The sequence below is a fragment of the Nymphalis io genome, chromosome 1 (genome assembly GCF_905147045.1).
Source record: "Nymphalis io chromosome 1, ilAglIoxx1.1, whole genome shotgun sequence".
In the NCBI taxonomy this organism is placed as follows: domain Eukaryota; kingdom Metazoa; phylum Arthropoda; class Insecta; order Lepidoptera; family Nymphalidae; genus Nymphalis; species Nymphalis io.
In genome coordinates, this window is record NC_065888.1 from 7,977,364 (window position 1) to 7,993,465 (window position 16,102).

General features: G+C 30.3%; 2 protein-coding genes across 4 annotated transcripts; one reads left to right on the top strand and one right to left on the bottom strand.

Annotated features, from left to right (window-relative positions):
* Window positions 1-1,200: 1,200 nt before the first annotated feature.
* Window positions 1,201-6,112, bottom strand: LOC126779582 (zinc finger protein 43-like). Of its 2 annotated transcripts, none has more exons than XM_050503817.1 (11): window positions 5,843-6,112; window positions 5,416-5,616; window positions 5,158-5,191; window positions 4,475-4,697; window positions 4,082-4,219; window positions 3,830-4,003; window positions 3,291-3,494; window positions 2,695-2,865; window positions 2,299-2,488; window positions 1,459-1,620; window positions 1,201-1,345 (listed from the first exon to the last, which is right to left on the bottom strand). In XM_050503817.1, the coding sequence occupies exons 1-11, from the start codon at window positions 5,969-5,971 to the stop codon at window positions 1,292-1,294; spliced, it is 1,680 nt and encodes a 559-aa protein (XP_050359774.1). In that variant the 5' UTR covers window positions 5,972-6,112; the 3' UTR covers window positions 1,201-1,291. The 2 variants fall into 2 exon arrangements, with proteins under 2 accessions (XP_050359774.1, XP_050359698.1); XM_050503741.1 differs by having other exon boundaries at window positions 4,082-4,336; window positions 5,843-6,111.
* Window positions 6,113-11,407: 5,295 nt separating this feature from the next.
* On the top strand, window positions 11,408-13,500 carry LOC126779960 (F-box only protein 43-like). Of its 2 annotated transcripts, XM_050504295.1 has the most exons (3): window positions 11,408-11,731; window positions 12,050-12,660; window positions 12,747-13,500. In XM_050504295.1, the coding sequence occupies exons 1-3, from the start codon at window positions 11,605-11,607 to the stop codon at window positions 13,020-13,022; spliced, it is 1,014 nt and encodes a 337-aa protein (XP_050360252.1). In that variant the 5' UTR covers window positions 11,408-11,604; the 3' UTR covers window positions 13,023-13,500. The 2 variants fall into 2 exon arrangements, with proteins under 2 accessions (XP_050360252.1, XP_050360172.1); XM_050504215.1 differs by having other exon boundaries at window positions 11,408-12,660.
* The last annotated feature ends 2,602 nt before the right edge of the window (window positions 13,501-16,102 follow it).

The window sequence follows — 16,102 nt, forward strand, 5'->3', positions numbered from 1 at the left end:
ATAGGTACATACGAATAGCTTTACTTTACGTATAAAAAATGTCTTTCATTTAGACCTTTTATATGCTTCGCATAAAGTGCATAGAAAATGTGTCATTCGTCAAGCGCGTTCATTTATAACAAAAAATTAGCGTCGCTATCCGGATAAAATATACTAGCGAATACTTTAAAGTCATTTAAATATTTAAATCCACTGACCAACTGAAGTATTGAAGACACCTATTATCTTATAGTCAGGAGATTTCTTTATCCCAACAACAGCGTTGATAAAAAAGCGTTAAAGTAGTAGTTTTTAATTTGACAATTAATAACTAAGTGCAATTCTTCTATATGGGATTAAGGAGTTTGAGTTTGAATCTTAGAACCGCCATTTTGTTTCTGCACTTACACAGTTAGGTTGTGATTTGCACGACTTGTTTATTGTTATATTTGGATTTTTAAAAGCAACTGAGAAATTTAAGTTATTATCAAAAAGATGAAATTGTATTTGGTGAAATTATTTCGACAAGTAGATTTATATCTTAAGTTATTCTATAGTTCGGTCTTTGTTGTAGTCATATTCAGTTTAAAATGTTGCAACTATTTAGATAGGTAATGAGAAATGAACGAAATGAAACAAACACCTGAAAATAAAAGCTTTTGCATTTATATCGAATTATTGGAATTTATTTTACACGTTAATTTATATTCTGAATTTTACCAATCAACCAAATACACAAATATTGTAGAAATCAACAACTAAAACATACCATTTTTTAATATTGTACATATAATAATAATGTATTATATAACAAAAAGTACATGCTAAGTTAGTATGGATAAGATGTTTTACTCTCTGCATTCTGATAATGTTAGGTTACGTATAGTATCAATAAGCTAACTTAAACTCTAAATTTGTTATTTAAAATTGCAATTACATATCATTCAATTAATAAACAGGAGATAATTAATTTCTATCTATCGTGTACTAATTGGGAATTAAGCTATGTTGTGCTATGTTTTAAACATTTCTTTTGAAATCATTTTAATGACAATTTTTCATACTATTTCCTCGATTAAAATAAATAATTTAAACTAGTTGATCGATACTTTAAGGCAATAAAACAGTGTTTTAAATAAATCGTATTAACTTTTTAAATGCATAAAATACTCACTTAAAATGACATAATAAAAAAACCAGTTAAATTTACAAATAATTTTTATTTGGATTTTGAACATAATATGTATAACAATTAAATAATAAAAGATATTTTTCTAATAATGAAATGTAATTTAAATACATTAAACATATATTAAAGCGCTTCCACGTCAGCTTTGGCGGGAACTGCATCATTTTTCAGATAACCCTGTAACATTTGATTAATAAAATATATAATCTGTGAACTAAAAAATATAATGTGTCAGTACGTTTTTGTTAAATATGGGTATAGTGGATTACAAGTAGGAAACCTTTAATCACCTCTTGCATGGAGACGTGTGTGTTGTAGGAGCAGTATTGGACCGTCATTTTGTCGGGATGACAGCGCAGGCGGTGCGAGCGCAGCGTGGACGCGTACGAGAAGCGCTCGTCGCACCACTTGCAGGTGAGCGGCTTGTCGCCCGTGTGCGTGTACATGTGAACCTACAACGCATCATTTAGTATAATGTAGGGTGTAGGGTACGCCCAGTGTAGGGTGACCACAATCCTAATTATATAAAACTAGTTTTGCTCGCAACTTCGCCCGCATGTTGGGGGGGTCTCCTTGGGGATCAAGCTTGCTTTATATAACATTGCATCAAAATCAGTTCAGTGGTTTAACCGTGGAAGCGTAACAGATAGACAGGTTACTTTCACATTTATAATATTAGTGTCGATGATACTAAAAAAAAGGTATCGATAAATAATTTCAGTTTAAAAGATTTCAATTTATATTATTTTGTACTACAATATATACTGCGTATTAAAATATAAGGTAAATTAAACAATATAGCACGCATGATTTGTTTTTCTAATAATGAATGATTATAATAATCATTATGTCGTTCTAACATTAACGAAAACAAAAAAGAGCAATTTGCCCAGTTTTTTTACTTATAGATTTTCAACAACGAATTATTTCATGCTTATTTTCAATTTTATTTGTGGTGTTATATTTCTGATATAAACAATATGGTTTTTCACTAACAATATAAAATTCAATTCATGTGACGAAGAATTTCCTACGTTACGTTTAAATCCACGAAGGTAAAAATTACTTAAAGCAAATAACATACAAATATCATAATAGCTTTCAGTATTACTGCAGCCGGGAGAGCTTACCTTGAGCGTCTGCCGGCGCTTGAAAGCCTTATTGCAGTAGGAGCACACGTGGCGACACTTGTCCTCGTGCACGAGCAGGTGCTTGCGCAGCGTGCGCCGACTGTTGAGCACGCGGTTGCACACGTAGCACGCGTACGACGTGTCCTCGTGCGTGTCCATGTGCGTCTTCAGATTCGAATACGTTTTGAATCTAAGAGATAATTCAGACTTTTGCACTAGTCGTTTCAAAATATAAACAGCAAACAAAACTGACGTGATACAAATAATTGTTAAATGATTAAAGTTAGGCTAAGAATGAGCTAGCATTTCGATCAAAATACGCTCAGCGGTTACCGCATGACGCACTTTGGGAATTTTACTACTCGCAGACTGGTTATTAACAAAGAGCATACTCACGGCTTGGAGCACTTCCGACAGACGAAGGGCTTGTCGTCGCTGTGGATGGCGCGGTGCTGGCGCAGCTCGCCGTTGGTGCCGCACGCGTACCCGCACAAGTCGCACACGTAGCTCTTGATCTTGTCGTGCACCACGCGCTTGTGCGACGTGGCCGCAGACGGGGTCGTGAACCTGACACGAAGTCATCATCATATTTATTTGGAGTTGGTGCTGTGTGTAAGCTGTATGTAAAGGAATTCGTAGTTTGATGCGGCAGGCGGCCGGGTTGACACAAGGCAGGCTGACCCAAGCATGATAAAGATGATATAAGTCTATTATATTCTACCGGTACCATACGGCGTTAGCCGAAAGGGCCCGTTAAATGAGATCGATTCTCATACGGAGCAATTAAAGAGTAAGAAACTTTGCCTTTGAAAATATATATTGTTTGTATTTATTTATAATTATTAAACTATATTAATACAAAGCCAAGACAACCTGATCACTCATACTTATCAAATTACATAGGGGCAGAACAGTTAAATAAACTCTAACAGTTAATTATACTACATATAATTAAATATATTATATAATAATTAAATATGTCTTACGCTTACTTTAGCTCACATATTTCACAGCTATATATTTTCCTCTCTTCTATAGGTATATGTACACGCATATGAGATTTTAATGAGTCTTTTGAAGTGAATATTTTATCACAGGAAGAACAACAAAACTTTCGTTCTGACTTTGGCACATGTCTCATTTTATGTTTGTTCATGGCGGCTATTGTTTTTGTTATTCGTGGACATTTGTCACAGCTGAAAACAAAACTGTTATTAACTCTTGGGTCAAATTCTCTATATTCCTTGAAATCCATGATGCATTTGCGAAGTAAGCATCTCGCTTTTTCAAATCACAATTACTAACTATTGTTAAATCTTATCAAAAACTTAGCTGGATGATAATAAATATGAAATTTATTTGTAAAATTCTATGAATTGAGATTCTAACTTGATTTATATTCAAATCAGATTTGTATTGCTTGCCCACAACTACAGAATCTGCACCAATGGACATTTATAATACGTAATAACCTAATACGTAAAATGTACTATAAATTTTTGTAAAAATAAAATAACTGTTGTTCACTTACCAGATAACATTAGGATTCTTGTGATCTTGTACATGTTTATATAAAACCGATTTAGACTTAAGAGTAATACCACAAATACAATTGACAACGGGTGTTATCTTGTGCTCCCGTTCAGAGTGTGATTTTAAATTATACCAACTCTTACATTGCTTTTGACATGTCGAACATGTGAAACTGCAATCAATCGGATATGTATTATTGTCAATAGCATTACACATTATAATACTTAAAGCATATAAAAATATTTCATACTTTACAAAATCTGTTACATTTAAACTTGAATATTTATTTTCATTCTGTTTATCTGATTCGGATTCTTCTGTATCCTTTTTTAATTTTCTGCTTTCTATCCTGTGGTCCGACACATGTTTGTAAAGAACACTTTTCGACCTGATGATAAAGCCACATATACAAAACAACACTGGTTTACTTTTGTGGATTTTGGCATAATGAACTCTTAATCCACTCCACGTTTTCACAGCTTCTTCACATACACTACATTCTAACCTTAAATGTAATTTATTATTAAACATATTTATAAATTATAAGACTAATAATTTTTTCAACTCATTCATATTCAAATCATAATATAAAAAAAAACTTATTATAATAAATATTTAGAAAACTTACTTGCTAGTTACTTACTTAACAAAATCTCTAATGTTTAGATTGGATTTCTTTAATATTTTTTTGAGTTCAATTTCCTCTGTTTCACTTAATACTTTTCTTTTACTCTTTTTCGCCTTTAGTTCTTTTAGTGTTGCAAGTGTCATAGCGTCACTCATATCCTCATCATCATCACTTTCATTTTTATTATCATAATCTTCAGCTTCAAAACCTGACATAGATTCGTCATTATTGATCGCACCTACAAAATTAAACACATAATTATATTATGTTTGTTGCGGCTTCGCTTCACCGTGAATGCTAAGTGCTGTGGGTGGCGCTCCTTATCATTCACTGGTCACTTGTCATCTGAAATTGTATTTGATACACATTAATTAATGTGTTTTGTAATTTATAATACAATAGTTGAATAGTTAGTATAATACAATAGTTCGTTATTTTTACCACCACTATGACAGCCATCAAATCCAACAATGGTCCTTCGAGCCCAAACAACTTCATTTATAAATGAAAAGGAATAAGCTTTTATCAAATCCATCAATTTTTCAGAATTACTTTATAAGTAACATAGTTTATGATTTGATATTTTGAACAAAATACAAAACATACTTGTATAAATGAAAACAGTAAAAGTTAAATATTTTATAATTTCAAATATATGTAATTTATAAACAATAATACACAAAATTATTTATACTTACTCACTAAATCGTCAGCAGTTAATTCATGTTTAACCTGTAAAAAATTGTTATTGAAATTATTATATATTTTATTGTTTTTGTTTGTTATTTCCTATTTAATATTAATTATATTTTCATATATTTATTGCTGTAAATTTCTCCTTAAATTAAGCTAAGTCTAATGAATATTCAGTCATAAGCAAAGCCAAATAAAATATTAAGTACATTAAAAGCTTTGAAGAATATGCTCTTATTAATTAAATTAATAATTTAAAGTACCTCTGACTTAATTGGTTGTACATTAAAATCAAGTCCAATATCTTCCTCAAGTTTTATTGTGTACTTTTCACATGTGTCTAAATACATTTTTCTTAATGTTTCTTGCATTTTAAAACATTCAAAAACAAAGAGCTGAAAAGAAACCATCTTTTCTTCACAATTTAGACACACTCTAGTAGGTAAAGAATCATGTTCAGCAACCTGAAATTAAAAATGTCTTGTTGAGTATTGTTTTTATCAAAATCCATTTTTTTAAGTATCCATTCAGATTCTTATATAATTGATACATATCTATATTAACTTTATGAATAAATTGCCTTCTATATCTATAAAATATTGTTTAGATTTAAAACAAAGTAGATTATCCTAGAACTTTAATAACATTTTTTTTCTATATACTAAAAAACAGTTATAGAATCACACTTACAGATATTTGCATAAAGTCATGTATCATTTTGCGTATATTTTTATTATTTTCATCTTTTAAATCCTTAGAAAACTCATCCTTTTTTCCACATAATCGACACAATTCTTTTATGTTCAGAGCCATTTTCATTATTCACAATAAATATACATGATCACAGAGCAATAACGAAAATATAAAATAACATTACAAAAATCAGTAGATGAGAATATTCAACTTCTAGTTAATACATAAAAAATAGAAATAACATAATACAATAGGTACTTGTAACTTGTAAAATGTTTTAAAGCACTAATGCAGGTTGCAGATAATAAAAACATCACAGAATATTATACATTTATATGATATAGATTATAGGCTATTGACACTCAAACTAATAGTGTTTAATCTATGCTGCCATAAATGCATACCATAAAATCTCATACCACACGTAAATACATAAAATTATTTGTGTATTTCTATTTAAAGACAGAAAATATTTTTACTTTCAAAACACATATCCAAACATAGATTACAATGTATGTGCAGATGTGACATCTGACGTATAATTTATGAAGAAATGATACTATTCTTTTATCCTGTCAAATGTTACATATTGTCAGCTTATTATGTACAATTCTTTGAGTTAATAAAAGCCAAGTTTCCTTTTGGTTTTGTCTTTTATGTATCAATTTTATTAACTTAAAATATGTCTCAAGATAATTTTGTCGATACTACACATTCTTTTTCTCAAGCCACGATGTCTCGCTATCTCCGACCTGACAGATTTGATGTAGAACCGAGTTCTAAAAATTCTGATTTAAAATGGACGCATTGGCGGTTTACGTTTATAAATTTTTTATCCGAAGAAATTACTATTAATACTCCTGATTCTATGAAGCTGTGCTATTGGTAAATCATTTAGCTCCAACTATTTTTTCATATATTCGAGATTGTAAATTTTACGAAGATGCAATAAAAATACTTTATAATATATACATAAAATCTAATGAAATTCTAGCACGACACGTACTAATTTCTAGAAAACAGCGTCCGGAAGAATCTATTTCTGAATATTCAAGAGCATTGAAACTCTTGGCTTATGACTGTATCTTTCGAAATGTTACTGCCGAAGAACATGAACAGCAGACAATTAGACGAGCATTTATTGCTGGCATTACATCTCAGAAAATTCGAGAACGTCTTTTGGAGAACAATACAATTACTTTGGATGAGGCTTTAAATCAAGCTATATCACTAGAAACTGCAGAACGAAGCTCAGAAATAATTACTGGGAATACAAATTCATTACAACTAAATGCTTCCTCAAATAATGTGACTGATTTGAATCCAAATGTGGCTGTATCCACTTTACAGCGAAGACGCTGCTTCTTTTGCGGTGGAAATATACACCAAAGAATAAAATGTCCTGCCTTTAAAGTGACATGTCAACTGTGTTCTAAACAAGGTCATTTTGCTAAGGTCTGTCGAAGCAATAAACAACAAACTGCAAATGCTCTAACTACAGACTCAGACGTAAATTATAATTTAAACAAAAAATTCTTAGCTGCGTCGTCTAATAGTTTACTAAAAGCTACTATACCAGTTTTTATAAATAATATACGCGCTGATGCATTAATAGACACAGGAAGCTCTGTTAGTTTTATAGACAAAAATTTAGTGGAAATAATGAAACTAAAAATACGACCCTGCAAACAGACTAATTACTTTAGCATCGTTGGCACATGTATCATTCGTAGAAGGTATGTGCTATGCTTCGGTTAAACTAGATTGCCATGTCTATGAACAACGTCAACTCTTAATAATTCACAATCTTTGTGCGGATGTCATTATAGGCCATGAAATACTGAAAGATCATTCGACATTAGAACTTAAATTTGGAGGTAATAGAGAGCCTTTAAAAATATGCGATGTTATAAATGCATCTATTCCGCCTGTGTCTTTATTTACTAACTTGGCACTGGATATTAAGCCCGTGGCGGTAAAATCTAGACGATATAGTAAAGCAGATAGCGATTTTATAGATACTGAAATTTCAAATCTTCTAGCAGATGGAGTTATTGAACCTAGCATTTCACCTTGGCGTGCTCAAGTCCTTGTTACTGGAGGAGTACACCGAAAACGCTTATTAGTAGATTATTCTCAAACTATCAACAGATTTACACTTTTAGATGCATATCCTTTACCAAATATAGAAAATATAATATCTAAAGTTGCAAAATATAACTATTTCAGTCAAATTGATTTAAAAAGTGCCTACCATCAGATTACAATACTAGAAAAAGAAAAACTTTAAACTGCTTTTGAAGCCTGTGGTAATCTATATCAATTTACAAGAATACCGTTTGGAGTCACAAATGGAGTAGCAGCATTTGAACGAGCTTTATATTTTATAATTAACACAGAACACCTGAAAGGTATATTTTGCTATTTAGATGATCTTACTGCGTGTGGAAAGGACAAAGATGATCATGATCAAAACTTAAATTGTTTTATGGCTGCTGTCAAAAAGTACAATTTGACAATTAATGAACAAAAATCTATCTTTGGTGTCAATTCTATTAATCTGCTTGGATACAATATAAAAGACAATACTGTCAAACCTGATTCTGATAGATTGAAACCACTGTTACACCTGCCAATTCCTACAAATAACGTTGAATTAAAAAGATTATTAGGTTTTTTTGCTCACTACGCGAAATGGATAAATAATTTTTCACAGAAAATACATCCATTGGTTGGTATTAAGTCTTTTCCCATCGATAATACTGCAAAACATTGCTTTGCGTCATTGAAATCAGAAATAGGAAAATCTACTTTGACAGTTATTGATGATAATGAGATTCTTATTGTAGAGACTGACGCATCAGAAATTGCCATTGCTGCATCTCTTTCTCAAAAGGGGCGTCCTATAGCTTTTTTCTCTAGAACCCTTTCAAATTCATAACAACGACAACCTTCAATTGAAAAAGAAGCATGTGCCATTGTAGAGTCTTCGCAAATGGCGTCATTACTTAGCTGGTAAACACTTTTTACTTTTAACAGATCAACGCTCTGTTGCATTTATATTTAATCAAAATCATTGCAGTAAAATAAAAAATGAAAAGCTTGAACGATGGCGTCTCGAATTATCTTGTTTTAAATATGACATAAGTTATCGTCCGAGTAAAGAAAACACAGTTGCTGATGCTTTATCAAGAGTATGTGCTCACATGAATACTGATAAATTACGTGAGTTGCATAACTCTCTCTGCCACCCTGGCATTGTAAGAATGATGCATTGGATTCGTATGAAAAATTTACCGTATTCGGTAAATGATATAAAGTCTGTTACACTGTCTTGCCCAATATGTGCCGAAGTTAAACCTCGCTTTATACAATCTAAAGGTCAACTAATAAAAGCAACAGCACCGTTTGAGCGACTAAACATTGACTTCAAAGGACCTTTACCGTCGAATACTTCAAATAAGTACTTATTAACAATAATTGATGAATACAGTAGATTTCCTTTCGCATATGTCTGTAAGGAAATGACAACGTCAACTGTTATAAGATGTTTACAAGATTTATTTTACATGTTCGGAACACCTCTTTATATACATAGCGATAGAGGATCTGCTTTTATTTCTAAAGAGTTTACAGATTTTTTAAGTGCCTTGGGAATCGCTTGTAGCAGAACAACACCTTATAATCCACGTGGAAATGGTCAAATCGAGCGTCTCAATGGTACTTTGTGGAAAACTTTTCAACTTGCTCTTCGCGCAAGAGAAATGCCAATTGAAAACTGGGAGCAAGTTCTGCCAATGTCATAACATGCAATTCGTTCACTTCTGTGTATACCAATCAATACAACTCCTCACGAACGGCTATTTAATCATCCTCGCAGATCATCTAATGCAGAATCTTTACCTTCTTGGTTAGTTCCTGGACCTGTGTTAATGAAAAAAAATATCCGTAATAAATATGATCCATATGTTGAAGAGGTTGAACTATTACAAAGTAACCCCTATTACTCTTTTGTAAAGCATAAAAATGGACGCGAATCAACAGTTTCAAATCGAAATTTAGCTCCACTTCCTTCTCCTGTTGAAAACTCTATGAATCAAAATATAGAAGAAGAATTAAATGACTCAAATACAAAAAGTCAGAAAGAACAAGAGGACATCTTAGATGTTTTTTATGACTGAATATAGAGTTCTGAGCTCGGCGGATAAGGATCTAGACAATATACAATCTACAGCGCCAAGCACTAGGAGATCCGTAAGGACAAGAAGAACTCCATATTATTTAAAAGATTACAGCTGTGTGTTAGAAAAAGATAGAGGGGGTGAATGACGTATAATTTATGAAGAAATTATACTATTCTTTTATCCTGTCAAATGTTACATATTGTCAGCTTATTATGTACAATTCTTTAAGTTAATAAAAGCCAAGTTTCTTTTGGTTTTGTCTTTTATGTATCAACATCATAGGTAAAAAAGACGAAATCAATTGTGGACTTAGTTCTCTTTGTTATCTGATGAATTAATACATGATTATGATTAAAAATGGTTTTAGTATTGTAATTAGTTATATATATATTTCATTTAAATATAAAGTTTCCGAGTCTGACTTCAAGATAGGATCACAATAGTATTGCGACATAGTACGTCTCATCTTTATTGTGGTCAAAAGTTAAAACTAACCCTACATGTCTTTGCTCTAGACCTATATGTCTTTGCCCTGGAATTTGACATGTGACGATTTGATGATTCTGTTTTGTTAAATTTAAAACTAGTCTTGAACTTAATAGAAAAAAGATATATTTATTTTACAAAATAATAATGAACTGTTATAAAATAACAATAAGTTATTTTAAAACAACAATAAATATTTATAAAACAAAATAATCGTAATCTAGAACTTTAAAAATGCACAAGTGAACGCAAAAGGACGTTCCACGTACTTCAAACTCATGCAATAAAAGAACTACGCGTCTCCGCAGGTTTCGGGAGGTGTCGTTTGAAAATAGCAACCAACCCCTTTAAAAACAATCTTTATCAACCCCAAATTCGAGATGCGAATTTCAAATGCAATCCTCAATAATTATTTCATTTGCTGACATTAAAATGTCTATACTTTTTAAATAATTGTTCTTTGCGTTTGTTAAACAAACTTCATTAATATTGTTTATGAAAAAAGTAGATATTTTTCCTACTATAAAACCTTATGGAGACGTTACAATATATAAGTTAAAAGTAAATTATTAAATTAAGTTATGATGAGTTTATGCTCTGGAAAAGAACAAATGTGTCAAATCTTCAAAATTTCTAATATGCATATTATTAAGAGGTAAATTACTAAATTCTACTTCTCTTACTAAATTTTATTTTGAATAAATGTGCGATTCCTTATTTAGAATTTATTTACATAATGTTTTTCCAACATGTCCGTAGATCAAAATGTTAGTCAAGTTTTGAATCGAGCGGCAACAAAATATTTTACCAGGTATAGGTAATATTATCTTTAATCTGTGTATTTGATCTGCGTCGTTCCAAAGTTTCCAAACTTCCAACTGTCATAGCTTGAGTTGATGTTTCTAAAGTGTAACGTAAATAATTATAAAATATCAAAAACATATTATAAAAGCTATTCTTTTAATCCCAGATACATAATGAGTTTATTTTGATATGGAGTTTCTAATATGGCTCTACACAGAAAATTATTTTGTCAAAACCTATTATATATTTGATTAAGAATTTCGTTTCGCGCTTGTTACTAACAAAATGGATTTTCACTCAGATATTGTTGAAACTGTTACGCCATGCCTATCATACGAAAATATGAACTATTGGAAGACCGAAGATAGTGGTTATCACACCCCGGGATCATTAGAAAGCTCAGAAATATCAGGTGAAAATTTTAATCATGCAATCTTTAATGATAAATTAAGTTTTACGGGCCAATTTCAAGTTGATTGCTTAAATATTTCTAAAGACTATAGTCCGAGATTGAAGTATAGCACTGGTTTAATAAGATCAAATGAAAGTTATAATGATTCCCCCCAAAACCGCAGAGGCATTAAGAGGGTATATCAGGACGAAACAGAGAACACAGAAACAAGTCATAACTCTGTTCCAACTCCTACCAGTATAATATCTGGTGGATTACGTATGCTTAGATGTAGTGATAACCATACATTAAATGTAAGTGTTTCTTCTGTAAATTTAGGCCATACAAACATTTTAGAAGCAGAATTACTCTCAATAAATGATCACATACATCTAACATACCCCACAACACCAGTGAAAAAGATATGCAGAAATAGTTGTAAACTAAGTCCATTCAATGCAAGAAGACTTTGGAGAGATAGAGATAATTTCGTAATACATTCTCTTACTTGTGAAACACGAGAACTGCAACCATTAACAAAATCTCTTGTGACCAGTAACAAAGTAAATGTGTTTCAATTTAAACCAAATGAGAAGTTTGATATGATTAAGATGTTATACCAGTATGCAAATGTGATGCCTGCAATAATGAAAATATTTCAATATCTGTCACATGAAGATGTTCATAATTTCACTATGGTCAGTGAGCTTTGGCAAAAAGTGTGGGAAGATGTTAGTAGGGTAAAAACAATAAAACGGGAATATGTACATTTTCTAAAAAATGCTAGGGAAAACCAGGAAAATAAAATGTCCACACCGAAAAATGGTTTTAAACATCAAATGAGGCCATTAATGGAGATTCATAATATTCAATATAATAACCAACAAGCCAGTTCTCACAAAAGCCCTCCAGGGACACCCAGAACCATTAAGTTCAAAAGATATGCTAAGGTAATTTTTTAAACAAAATTATGTGTTAAATTATGATTTTATTCAAATCAAAATCAAATTTATAAATGATACCACTTTGTTTTTAGGCAGCTGCATTGGATTCACGTAAACAGTTACCTTGCGTTAAGTGTCAACGACCTGCCAAAGTAACAGAGGAAAGCTCGGGAGAGGTGTGGGTTGAATGCACAAGTATTACCTGTTGTCACCAGTTCTGTAGGCTTTGTATGGGGGAAAGACATTCAGATAAGAAGTGTATTCAATATGACCTGGATGGGCCAAGTCCATCAAAAAGACAGAAAAATATTTATTCCATTGGTACAAAAAAGAGCAGAAAAAACTTAAAAAGACTCTTGTGCCCTTAAAATTCTTAGATACCTAACTTTTATACCAGTGATTCTAGTAATAAAATGTCAGCATTTCATATCCAAAGATATGATTTATGAAATCGTTGCGTGAGAGATTACTATGATATAAATTTATAGTAATTGAGAAAAACTATGGTCTGATAATGTGCCATTTATAATAAATAATATATAGCATTAAAATTCATTTTATGCCTCATCAAGTCACAATATTTTTAAAATGGTAACTTTTGTATTGTAAATCATTATTATGTTTAGAACTGTCTGCTGTTACTTAATGGTTACTTTGTTTTGTTCATTTAGTTATTATGTAACTATATTTTTCTATATTCTGGTTATTAACACCATCAAATATATGACAAAAACTTTTACAAAATACAGCATTTTTGGTAGAATAAAATAAATATTATTAACATTGTTGACAATTAATAATGCAAATGTTTACATTATAAATAAATAATGTTTACTGTTATTGTAAAGTAACACTAAGATACACAAGAACAATAGATAAAACTCCAAATTATTTCTTGAATTTAACTTTGAGTCAGTAAACTTGATTGTTTAAGAATTAACTTTATGTTTATTGATGGCACTCAAGTTAGAGTAATGTATCAGACTGATATTTTATAGCAATAAATTGCTTAAATAAGGTTGTCCATGTTATGTTTAATATGAATGAGAGCTTAGTGTTTTAATCTCGAATTTCTGTTTTTCATTATTATTTTTTTAATCTGAAATCTACTAGTAACTGAACCTTATTAATTATCAATAAGAAGTGTTTAAAATAAGTACAAAGAATCATCAACTGTGATATTAAATATAATATTTCAGTAATTTCCATATTTTTGCATGTTGAAATAATCTTTAGGTTTTTTACATTCTCAAATGTATAAGATTGTCATAAGGCCATGATACAGTTGTAAACATTTTGTTTAATTTACTCATAGGAAATAACAATGGTACTACTAAGTGCGACATCACAGCAATTGCATTTATTAGAATTTAATAAATAAGAAATTTCTAAGTATAAGTTAATGTCCGTACTCATCCAAACCATTTATGAATAGATTTAGCTAGTATTTCGATTTTATCACATCGTATAAGTAATAGTAAAAAATATTTCTAAAAAAATTTGTATACAATAATTAAATATCGTTTTAATACAAAAGTAAACAAAAAATTGACAATACTCTTAATTTTTTCTAGTCTTACATCTTATCAGTTATTGCCAATGTAACTGCAAAATGAATAATTATCATTTTAAAATTGTAATCATTATTTAAATGCCGCTTTGACATAATATAAGTTAATTTTTTTAAAATATTATTGGAATCTTAATATATTTTCGCCAAATTTTAACAACTTCGGTATACGTTGAAGCTTTAAGAACGGTAGCGCGGGAAACCAGCTTGGTTACTTATATTCATCACGATCAAAACCTGTTCTTGAAACGGCTATACTTAACCAGCACAGCAAAAATTAAATCATATAAATACAATGCAATAAAAAACTTATTAACCGAAAATAAATAGAACATCATAAATTGTTCCACAATATTACTTTTCAAATAGTTGTGTTCTTATTTATCTATTACTTAAAAACGTTCATAATATTTAATTCGATTACTTTTCAAATTCAATGAAGGCTACAAACAGTAACTATTCGTGTAAACTATAATATATTACAATAAATTAAATACAAAAATCTCTTGAGACGCAAATATATGAATTAAATTATTAAGGTGTTCAAGGCAATGTTATAAGTTATTTAAAGACGCAAAAAACTTAAAAAAGTAACACATTATCTTCTCAGTTCTTATTTCATAATCATACACGCGAAACCGGTTCGATTGCATGGTTCTCATCGTAAATATATAACGATAATTTTCGAAGTGTTTTAGTTTTAAATACAGGTAGTTTTAATGTTTTTAATTGTAATTATTTTAAGTAGTTGTAATTATCTAGTTCAGTTCAATTTTCTTCGATGGAGGGGATAAGTCCAAGATAAAGACTTTCGTGAAGCAAAAATCTTCACAATCGATTTTTCAATTCGAATTTTATATGGTGCCCCCTTAAAGTATAACTTTTCGTCTTTCAAAAACGAGAAAGGTAGAAAATATAATTTATACACAAACCGACCAAGACACGAGGTCCTTGTTTTTCATAAGACACCTTTTGTAAGATATTTGAGAAATTGTTTTATTCACGATGGCCGTTAAAGTTCGCTCCCCTCATTCCATTTCAAATACTTGGATTTACAATTAGGGGTTGGTACCTCCTAACGTACCCAATTTAAAAACTTTTGGTTTAGCATCTTCACTTTTGATGCTATCTATTTTGAACTAGATATAATGTTTTGCAAACGTATTAGGACCAATTTTTCTAGGTAGTTTATATTTTTATTATTGAGATTTTAAATGTCATATTTCATATAATGAAAAAAAATTTATCGTGGTTTAATAGCTTATTTTGATAAAAATGTTTATACATGAAAAATTTACACACCACGATAGAAACATTTTGTAGTAATTTATGTTATTTGTCCATTCCAATTATGATGCCTTGAGAATTTTTGGTGCCTTTGTTGTTAAAAGAATCTAATTTAGGTTTTAGATGTGCAACGTTTGTCTACTTGTCGAAATTCAAATATTTTAATTTTAAAGACGTGTTTCATTTAGGTATATTATTTTTCTACCGAACTGCTAATGTAAACTTATTTTAATGATGCCAATAGCAATTTTAAAACGGCACCTCATAATTAGCAGCTTACATGTTTTAAAATGTGTCACCAGCACTTTTAATTTGAAATAAGTTTATAATGAAACGTTCGGTCACTCATAATGTTCGACTTTTATTGTAGTAATTGACCGGGTATTTTAATTTATTCTTGATAATTATATTAGATAATGATCACTGATGTTGCCTCAAATTTGTATTATTTTTCTTAAATGTATCTCTTTTTAATTTTAATTGCTTAAAAATGTTTGTACATGACATTTAATTTTATTTGAATGCAATTAAATATGAATTGCTTAAGAAGCTCTCTTATAAATATTAATTAAAAATAAAATAAAAGAAATG